The sequence below is a fragment of the Limulus polyphemus genome, unplaced genomic scaffold, assembly GCF_000517525.1.
Source record: "Limulus polyphemus unplaced genomic scaffold, Limulus_polyphemus-2.1.2 Scaffold420, whole genome shotgun sequence".
NCBI classification, from domain to species: Eukaryota; Metazoa; Arthropoda; class Merostomata; order Xiphosura; family Limulidae; genus Limulus; species Limulus polyphemus.
This window is the reverse complement of record NW_013666030.1, coordinates 523859-535314: the sequence shown is the minus strand read 5'-3', so window position 1 is coordinate 535314 and position 11456 is coordinate 523859. Positions and strand designations below refer to the sequence as shown.

Below are 11456 nucleotides of genomic sequence, written 5' to 3'. Positions count from 1 at the left end.
CCTTTGTAGCATCTCAACCAACAATTGGTCCAGTTATCAACGCTATTTTCAAGTTTTGAACATTCGACTTTCAAGATCTACATATCTACATGTGCTGATGTTTCCGTTTATCAACGTTATATTTCAAGATCTGCGCAAGAACGCAGCTAACAAATGTTTCTGCATATAAAAGCTATGTTTTTACAATTATGAAATATTTATAATTTATCAGGTTTCATGTACGGTGTAATAATCTTTGTTATTTCTTCTTAGATAACAATTTCAACTTAAGATAACCGACATGATTAAAAAATTAGTTTGTTTTCATCCAGTCTTGTTTTATGATTTCAGTAAATTAAACTAGTGCTATGCCCACCCCAAGTATCGAAACCCGGAGTTGGAGCGGCGTGAACCCGCAGACATGCCGCTGAGCCACTGGGATGTTCAAATATTTTACACTAGGATATTGAATAAGCCTATATACTAAAAACAAAAGTAACTTTTCTTCGTACAATTATCTAACTTGCTGCAACTGCTCTAATTTCCGTAGTAGAAGTAGAATCTAAAACTCCAATGTTGAAAGAAGGTTCTAAGATATCATGTAAATTTCATTTATATCTAAGTCAATTAAGTTATATAAATCTGTTTTTGTTTGACTTTTTCAGAGGGTGTTGTCCAGTTTTTGCCCGAATGAGGTTATGAGTAAGAAAGCTAAAGTTTAGGGAACAAGTATCTGTTACCAGGGCTAATCTTCAGGATGGTACAAATTGCCGAATCACCCTATTTTCTTCTTCTACTCTTACCCGAATGAAAACTGCAAATTTGCCCGAATGTATTGCAAGCTGGGGGGGGGGGCTACCCCACGCCTCGTCCGCTTATGTAGGTTGAACAAATATTTAAAAAATAGAATTAGGTTGATGTGCAAATTGACTAACTTTTCGAGTCCCAAATTGCAGACCCAGCTCTGCCCTTGGTGAAAGCCCGACAGATCCGGTGAAAGTATACAAGTAAAAATGAACTCTCTTTTTGAAGCTCTTGTTATGCACTTTAAATGTCTTATCTCATAAAATATAAGTCTTGCAGGTTATTGTAAGGAGACTGTACTCCTACTCTTTTTTTCTCTTGAAAGCGCGGAAAACATACAAATTGGCTAAATGTGAGCGAAACCTGTGCGATGATTTTCAGTAGAGTTCATTCTCCAAGAAAACTGTTTTAAAATTAAGACAAGGGAAGTGGATCGGAAGTGAGGAGATGTACAAGTAAAGTGGAGAAACTTGGCAGAAATGGCAAAGCAGTTGCGTCACTTCTTGTTCAAAGCAGCCTATTTCACAGTAGAGTTGTGATCAAGCTTTGATACATTTACTACATTAAATTTAATAATAATCTTTGATTTTGCTTCTATGGAAAACTATATTTTACACAAAAAGTAAGAAATATCCTAAAAAATATTTTAATTATCAAATACTTCTCTAATTCAGGCTTAAGTGCTTATTCTAACCCTAATATAAACCGGAAGCTGAATGGTGGGAATTAAAACTGCAGCAATATCTTTATTTTCCGCATAATACATGATGAACCAAGCCCTAAGTACCTCTCCCCTATAAACATAATAAATAATAAATTTACAGGCCAAACAGTACTAGGCTAACTGAATTCTAGACACAACATAGCTCTTTTAAAAGAGTTTTGTAAGTAAAAATAGGATTATGTGAAACATAATATATCGCTTAGATTATCAAAATGGTATTTAAAAAGGACATTTTATGTCAAATACACGTTCAATAATGTGATCAGGTGAAAAAGTGATGATTAGTCAATGGAACTGTTTAAGTGTTAATAACAACCAAATGAACAGAAGTGACAAGTTAGTGCTAAATACTATAGTGTAATATTCGTGGACATGACCTTGAAAGGTGGGAAGAAGGATTATTTTTCTCTAATCGTTTAATATTAATACAGCCTTTGACAGTAAACATCCAAAACTGTAAAGGAGGGAAGAAGAGGTATAGATAGAACCTGACCTTCCCGGGTCGCGAACAACAACGACCAAACGCCTATCCAAATTTGGCTCTGCATTGTAACTGGATATTTTATTACTGTATATTTTGGTCATTATGGGAAACAAGTCAAGATGTTGACAATTTTATTTACAGTAGTTCACTTGTAGAATTTTGTTGTGGCGTGAGTTTTGTTCAAACTCAACTATTTACAGTAGCTACTGCAATAACGATACCGCAGTTATTCAATGAAATATTTTTATTTTTCAATATGTGGGAAAATTTAATATGAATTTGGTTTGCTAAGGTTGGTCTGGATCGGTCAATTTGTTTAGGAGGAGATGCGTCCACAGACAGACAAATTTTCCTTGATATTGGACAATTACCACACCAGTATGGCTAATATGTATAATGTATATGTGAAGAACACCCGTTCCTCAGTTTTTATTAGTTATGTCTCGCTCCACTCGCCCGAGTTGGATAAATAACTTCACATAAAAACTGTGTTGAAAAACAAGGGTTAAAAAACACAAGGATTTTATTTGAGGAAGTTCATTCCTGTTAAAATTTGGTATATATTTGCCAAATAAACTGTTTATTAATCGTTAATTATGATTTTGAGTGGTACATTAGCAACTAAGTTAGGAAAAGATCCTTTGTGATTATAATTTTTACATGGAAACTTATTTTTAATTATTTCTCTACCTTTCGACTATCCTACTGTTTAGATTCTCTAAAGCTTTGCTAATTCACTTGCCTTTGTAATATTTTAAATTCGGTGCTACTCTTGGAATATGAATAAAACATATTCTCATTCGAAATTTGGAGAAATTAATACGTTATTACAAAATATTGTTTTTGTTTTCTATACTGCTAAGAGCTGTTTAGAATTAACCCTGATTACGGATATTATATATTAACAATGATATCTGCTGCTCAGACACAACCCTGGAGAGGCCTTTTATTTATATATATAGTTTTAAGAAATTAATAGTGGAAGTGTTTGACACCACTAAAGGCTATTGAAACATCAACACCGATAAGGCCTATAATTAAAATCATAATAATACAAGCTAGAACTAATATTTATTATAAAGTTGTAAAATGATTTGATAAACTTATTTATCATACAGATTAATATTCGGAAAATAGTTAAGTGTACTGAGACCAACAGAACTGAACAAATTACATTTTTAACATCCATTTTATCTTGGAGCAGTACATCGTCAAGACGAAAGGTTCCAGTGTTTTCTTACGATAATCAGTTAAAGTTAAGCACTGCATCTTGGCGTAATTCAATATAGCATGTATACTTTGATACTTTATGATTATAATAGAAACTTTAATTACAAACACTGTTCTTGTTATTATAAAATTACTTCTCTGTATTCCGTGAAATATTAATTATGAGCTGGTAGATTATGCCTTCCTACTGCACGACAACTTCACAACTCTCGTTATGCGCGTTATTTTTCGTGACTATGAGTTTAAGTCTTATGCAATCTTCTTATTATCGAGGTTTTTATTCAAGTGCCTTTTACTTGTTTCACTGAAAAGGTATCACTTATATGAAACCCACGGAGTTAATCACCTAAGTGATATGATAAACCGGAGAAGTGGCAGAAGGGAAAAAAAAGTATTGTTTTTAACTGGTTTATGCCGTAGCCGGGAAATTTTAATAATTATTCTTCTTATTTTAATTCTAAATACTCTTCGAATCAAATATTGAAATAAAATGATTTTATACGTGCTTTTCGGATCTTGTGTGAAAAATATGTTACTTTTTTAACACAAACTCAGCATTTCATGAAAAATTCTCAATGCTTTTTCCTCTTTCTCATGTACGGGTTGTCTTGAGATTAATCTTATTCAAGACTTTTTCATTTTTTTATGTATATGTGACAACACAATATAGCGAATATGGCTGAATCAGCTCGATAAAATCGTCACATTTCTTATTAAGATCATGATATACTTTAAGCTATTTATGTGGTCTAACGTTTAGCATTATTTTATCTATCACAGAATAACCGGTCTTATCTCTCTATTTTTTAATATCGATACCAGCGAAACGTCTCAGACTACCCGATATCAACTATAATTTCAAGCCCAGCTAATAACTGACTATATATTGAAAATCGGGGGTTGAAGTAATTTAGTTTCTACCCAAGATGTACGTTAAACCTTGATACAAGGTTATCGTTTTATATGATTAATTTAGAAGGAAACTTGATACTCTCTAACCCAGAATAGTGTAATATTGGGCACATATAGACCAGTAGATATCTATTTTTATATATAATATCTGAATGTATTTTGTGTTTTCTAGATTGCTTTCTTGTAGTTGTAAAGTCGTAAATGTAGTAAAACCGATTAATATTTTAAAATTATTTATGAAATAGAAATACCTACACGAATTGTTATTTGAAATAAGATAACCGTATTGTCACAGAACGAGAAAAATATATATATAATTAATTTCATATAAAATCGCTCAAAATGAGTGATTGCTGCATGCACCAGTACCCATTTTGATATTATTAAATAAAACGAAGCTATTACATTTCGAAGCTATATTGAAAACCCAATTTCAACAGTATTTAAATTTTTATTCACAACTTTTAAGAATTAATAAATACATTATTTTCATTTATATAAATAGTTTCTTTTGTTTGGTATTTAAGCTACTCAATGAGATATCTGCGCTTTGCCCATCTCAGGTATCATACGAACTCCTATTTTTAGTGTTATACGCTCTCACGTTTACCGTTGAGCCACCGGCGGGAAAAGTAATTCTCTTGAAATTCTATTTGGCTTGATCTAATGAATGAAACAAACATTATTATACTTGAATAAAACCCATACGTCGAAAGTACACTAAGAGACAAAATCACGGACTATCAAATTTAAAAAGTTTAAGCAAAACAATAATTCTGTAACTGTAAAACGTGTCTGGCTTGTACTTTTCATTAGAAGATGATAACGCAGTTTTTCAGAGCATTCTGTTTTTAAATATCGAGTTTAATAACTTTCTAGTTTAGATCATAACTTAATAAGGAATAAACAGTCTTAGCAAGTGGACACGCGCGTTATTAATATGGTAGTTAATGATTCGTCCAGGTGCCTACCAAGAGCAATTTGTTTAAGTCAGATTTGCCGCGGAAAGCTACACAAGTCAGATTTTCCGCGGAAAGCTACACAAAAGCTATTTCAATCTAGCTGTTTTAAATCTTGAAATGATAGAGTACAGAAAGAAAAATAGTTAGTCAACAACACCTACTTCCAGAACTTAGACTGCTCTTTCTGACCGTCACTTTTATAAAGCACCCATAGCTCCCAAAAGCGGGTCGTATTTTTGTGACAACAGGACTCGGACCCTGATGGTCACTCCGGGTACGTTAATCATTAGACCTCACCTTATACAAAATGGAAAGTTGCACAACAGAGTATTTGTGTTTGTGTCTCCCTCATGGATTGCAACCAAAACTTTAGTTTTATAATCCTGAAGCTTATCTCGGAGTTACTGGGGGGGGGCACATTAAATTCAATTAAATGTGTCAATTAAAGTGTTAAGTATCATACTTATGATAAAAATATTTCTTTAAATTATGACCCACTTTGTACTTGTTAACTGTTGCTTAGCTATTAGTTCTTGTTTTGGTCATACCTCTCGAACTAGGTTTACATGTTTCTGACGTTTTGGTTGTTAAGTTTTTTGTCATTTATTTTTTATTTTGCTTAGCAGAGACCACTGAAACCGACTCTTTGTCAGAGCCTCAGGAGGGATCCCCATGTGAAGTGCCTTGTATTAACTTTGTTAATCTTTGGATGTCTGGGAGCAGTGACGTGGTGCCGTCTTACAGAAGTTACTAGGCTCGTGGTCAACTTTCAGAGTTTTCCCATCACCACCCGAAGAAACGTAAGCCCGTGCGATGAAGGCTACATCTATATTCCAGTGGCATTTCTTGCCATGTTGTACTTAGTGTACTTGGTAGAATGTTGGCACTGCTCCACCAGGCTAGAACTAACCTACAAAGTGGACGTTAATGCCGTCTACGAACAAATTCAACAAATGCGAGAAGCTCAGCCTGCGATCTGGTGGAAAGCTGTTTGCTACCATTATGTGCGACGAACCAGACAAGTGACACGCTATCGAAATGGGGACGCCTACACCACGACACAGATCTATTACGAAAGAATAAACACTCACATTGCAGGCTCTTGCTTTACATACACACACTGCGGAGTTAAGGATATTTCAAGTATTCTTGTGGACCTTGAAAAATACCCAGCAACCAAAATTCGATTCAGTAAAGGCTTCGCCTTTGCAAACCTTGAAGCAGCCAGCGAATTTGAAGATCAAAGAACACGCTTTTTCCAAACAAACGAGAGATTCGACGACTATTTGGAGATGAGAGAAGGGTTAGATTTAATAGGTGTAAATTTCCAAGAGTATATGATTGCCTTTGCAGATCCAGAGCGTCTTCCGTGGTACGTCTCTAACTTTGTCTTTTGGATTTGCTCTTTGCTGCTGTTGTCTTGGCCTTTACGAATACTGATCGAATGTCAAACAGCTTATGTCCACTACCAAGTTACAAAATTGTTTGGTGTGAATTATCTGACTCCAGCTAGCGCTGATACTGTAGTTTCTAATAGGCTGTCGCGGGGAAGCACTCTGGACAGCAGTGAACTTGAAGGGCTTATTACTAATAACTTTACTGTTGCCCCAAGTTATTCGGAAGCCTTACTATTAGAAGGTACAACTGGTGGGTTATCTCTTCCAACAGATTCGAACGGCAACATTCCAAACGAAGTGTTTCCTGTGAGGTTTAGCATGGACACGGACTCAAGACTGTCACTGCAAGGGACTAACAGGACCAGAGGGTTCAGAGAATCTTCCAGAACTTTCCTTCGTACTTCCACTAACCGAGGTTCCTGGACAGCCGGGACTGGGCGTTCGCCACCTACTAGACCAAGATTAAATACGTCAGTAAGCCGCACTTCCCTCCATAACGGGCAAATTATTTTTCAAACACCTCTATTATCGCCAAATGGTGGACCGGTATGGAGAAGGAATAGTCATCCAAATCAAAGTACAACGAGGACTAGTCCTCCTCCTTACGAAGAAGCTTTACTTCTGAGTAGGCCCGTGTTCCTGCCCCTCCGACGCTCGACAACTGAGAGAGATCTGCATGAAAATTTTCTTTCTGAACAACACATTTCGTCAAGAGTTGATAACGACATTACATTAAGCATGGAAACTGCAGTATGATATCAAATGGAATTACATAATTGAAGTTTTAGTGCCAAAAGCTTCAGGAAATACAACACGTCCCTTATATTTCTTGCCAAATATAACGTTAACGCTCAATGCAAATTATCGCAATGTTATTTTCTATACCAGTTTTTCTCCTGTTTTGTCATAGCTTATCAGTGAAAATTTGCACTTTCATGTCTTATTGTATTATATGGTTTAGTGTATAGATATGTAAATAACTGTTCTGAAATAAGTATATTGATATTTTTTACTTATAACCTTATGTATGGTTTGAACTAAGTAATTGCACTGAAGTTGTATATAGTTTCTCTTTAGTCTCCATAATAGTGAAAGACATAATGTTTCGATTTCTGACTTCGATTGTAATAATAATATCGATGTTCGAAACTGGTCAGAAATAAGAGCATGATTTGAGATTTTACTCGTTGTGAATACGTTAAGTAATTAATCTGGTTTATTAGCAGTTAGTGACGATAAGATTATCTTGCAGTGAAGAGGAAACAGACAAAGCTTTCTAATAAATTTAAAAGCAATACAAATTATGGAGGAAACTTTTTTTTTAAATCAGATTTTTTTACCTCAATCTATTTTGTATAATGGATTAATCTTTGAGTTAGAACAGATATGACTAGTTAAATTCCATTCCTTTTCTTATAAAAGATATTATAATTTTTTAATTAGATTGATTTCTTCATAAAAATAAAGCATATATTTCCTGTTCCAAGCCCTTTTTTTACAGGTAACTATTGTCGATGTACCAGTTGTTCTCCTGAAATGGTTATGATCAATGGTAGCTGGGAAACCGGATTTAGGATTACTGCCAAGTTTCACATCTGGACTGGTCTTCAGAATATATACGAACAGACTAAGTGATTTGTAGCCAACTTGATGGCACCAGAATGTACTTCAAGAACAATTTAACGACAAAATTTACTCGAAGACCTTTTTGCTTATTCGAATAAAAATAAATATATTCTGACTTGAACAACCGCTAATTTGGAGAATACTCTATTATCACAGAAACACTTAGGAGAGCTTTGATCACTTTAACAAATGAAATTACCATACTAGGAACATCTTAAAGTAACAGATGCTTAAAACACACTCTCTATAAAGGAACGTTATAGGCTCAGTTTAAATAAGGATGTAGATGCCAAAACTTCAACAACAACAACAAAAAAAAACTGTACAACAATATCTCGTAAGAAACATACAACATAAAAACCTGAATAGACTAATTTCTTCTGAAACTCTTAGAACTTGATATTCGATGGGATCACATATATACTTTAATACTACAAGCTGAAAACATCTATTTTCACTAACTTACAATAGCGTAAATATGTGAGACTCAATACACTTATGTGTTTTTCAAAACTAAATATAAAGTCATGGAATGGAATTTAAGAATCGAAAATTGTAATAAGATGTCTGACTTAAACCGTCAGGGCAAGCATAGCGTGGAATGAGAAAAAAAGATCACGCTTTAAGTCAACTTAATAAAATGTTACTTCATTTCTAAATAACAACAAAAAATTAGTCTTGTTAAATGGTCATCAAAGACACCAGAAATTTTTATCAATTCAAAGTGTAAATTCTACAAACTAAGATTTGTTGTAACTGTATACACAAAGTATAGTATACCATTTTACTATTAAAAGAGCAGAAATATTGAAACACAGAATTTACTTTCGAAGACCAAGATACCTAATCATAAAACCAAACTTTTAATTATACGAGAGTTCACATATTGGATGCTTATATCAAATAATATTAGCAACAAAAAAGTATAAAATGAAACGCATATAAATAGTATAGACGTGAGAGTTAAAGAAAGTTGGTTTTGTACTTGATATGATTTAAGATTATATCGTTGAAGGATAAATAGTACTATACATTCTTATGAGTCCATCGATATTAATGAACGTGTTCCCGTTTCAGTTAAAAGTAATAAATCCCGTGTTTTAGATCACTTATTATTCTGTGTAGCCTATTGTTTATAAGTCATGACAGTGAGTTGCTTTACTAAATTACTAAACATTGCGATTTAATAAATAATTTAGAATATGTAAAATACATACAGTTGGGTATAGGGTACTCAGAAAATTATGTTAATTTTCTAAAAACTATACAAGTATCCGCCATTATTGCTTGACCATTGTGCTACTTTATGGTAAAATAACATAAAGTACAGAAAGACTTGAATCTTAACCTTAAAAATATAATCAGACTTGTTCGATAAAGCAAACTTTCGTTTTTTGTTATCTAATTCTACAAATATATTCATATACTTTTACTAAAAACTATTTTGCTGGTCAGTATCATCTGCATAGTTTTAAGAGTGGCCAAGAGTTGAAAAATATTAAACTAATTTCTGATTGGGTGAAAACGTTTGGTTTAGGAACCATACTCGTTGGTTCTATCAGATTAACCGCAGCAAGAGATTAGAAATGAACAAAATAGTACAGGATGATTATAGAGAAAATTATTGTATCGTATAAACTCCTTGCCCTAGATTAAATCATAAGTTATGTTCAGGAAAGTCTGGGTCGGTGTTTTACTACCTCCCACAGAAGGTGTTCATTATGCTTTCAATCAGCATTTCAAACCTATCACTAAGTGAAGCAAGTGCAAAAACCACCTGTTCCAGAAAGTGTTCATTGATCATCGCAGTAATGCGCAATTGATTGGTTTGGAACTAAGTTTCTATATTAATTTCCTCTGCCACTTCATTGACTGACATTAATATTGATGCAAACTCACTTTCACACCTTAAGAATGATTTTAGGTGTCTCACATGTTTTGAAGCCACTTTTATTTAGATCTTAGGATTTCGTATAAATTATATATTTTATTTACTTGTACTAAGATGTCACACTAAATAACTAAACTGAGCAAAAACGTATATCTGTCAGTTATCTATTCGTAAAGGTATTATTGCAGATTTTATATATTACCCTATTAATTTTTTTCTTTAATATTTCCTATTATGATTACTTTATTATAATACTAACCAATGTTTTTGTTTTTGCGATGCACGAGACCCTGCACGGGTATACCGGTAGCAAGGACCTTTCTCCGGGACTACCTTTTATAGTGACCTTGTAGCAGCTCAGTGAAAGAGCTCGCTGTCTGTTGCTGTGTGATGAGGAATGGAACAGTTGCGTGTCCACTTTATCAATTTGCATCACTGACGAAGTTGAACTTTTTTTTTCATTATTTTACTTTGAAATTTATCTTGCATTAATTTTCTTTGTACATAGCTACTTAAAAGACGAGCAAAATCACGTAGTGATAATTTCAGTCTTGCCTGAAAGTTAACTAAGTTCTGATGTTTTTTAATTCAGTTTTAAATACTATTTTGTATTTAGTCTTCCACATTGTTTGAACTTCGATTTTGTCTTCATTCATCACTTTTCATATCGGGAGCTCCCCGAAAAGAAAGAAACAAGAATAAAGTAACATTTTGTAAAAGTAAAGTATGCTCGGTTGTAAAAATGTTTAACATTATAAAGTAGACGTTAATGGAAACCTTAGTATTACTAGAAAAATCATGGTGTCACAAATTCGTTCTTCAAATGGAACAACCTGAAACAGTGAGATATTAAAATAGTAAACAATGAATAATTTATCACGAATACATTTATTTTTTAACCATTTTCTCTTGATATACGTTTCTGTGTCTTTAGTTTATAAAAACAGGAAATTGACAAAATATCTGGCACCAAGATTTCCACAGAGTGATGTTACAACTATGTCAAAACCCTGATATGGTATATGTATGTTTATGTGTTATATGAGCAAGTTAATCATGATTAGCAGGTTTAAGAGAGTGGGAAAAACTTGGTTTTTAAAATCTGATCAATTAAATCATAAAATTTTACACGAGTTCAGAAGGTAATCCTAAAAAAACTATGTCTGTAATAATTATAACTTTGCCATTTGTAATAAACCAACGGTGTGCTTCTACAGGAATTTTGTTTTATTGTGTGATTTCATGAATTTTTCTCAAAACATTCTATGTTGTACTGACGCATTCTGATTTTAGGATTCTGTAACTATCGGTAAAGCGTGTTGTGTGTGTTATAATGTGTATTATATATATACAGAAAATACGTACGTGCATTGAGAACTAACGTATTGCAAACTCAAAAGGGAAAACCGTGCATTCGATAACATATCATAAGCAATATTTGTTTTTA

The 11456-nt window shown here is 33.4% G+C and overlaps 1 protein-coding gene across 2 annotated transcripts in view; it reads left to right on the top strand.

Annotated features, from left to right (window-relative positions):
• LOC106458144 (transmembrane protein 151B-like) overlaps positions 1-11183 on the top strand; it is a 64433-nt gene extending 53250 nt beyond the window's left edge. The window contains exon 2 of one of the 2 annotated variants that reach the window (XM_022384296.1): positions 5722-11183. In XM_022384296.1, coding sequence (XP_022240004.1) covers positions 5722-7248 — 1527 coding nt within the window. In that variant the 3' untranslated portion in view covers positions 7249-11183. Of the gene's footprint in view, positions 1-5718 lie in introns of both variants that reach the window. The other variant, XM_022384295.1, reaches the window with a different exon arrangement.
• Positions 11184-11456: the final 273 nt, after the last annotated feature.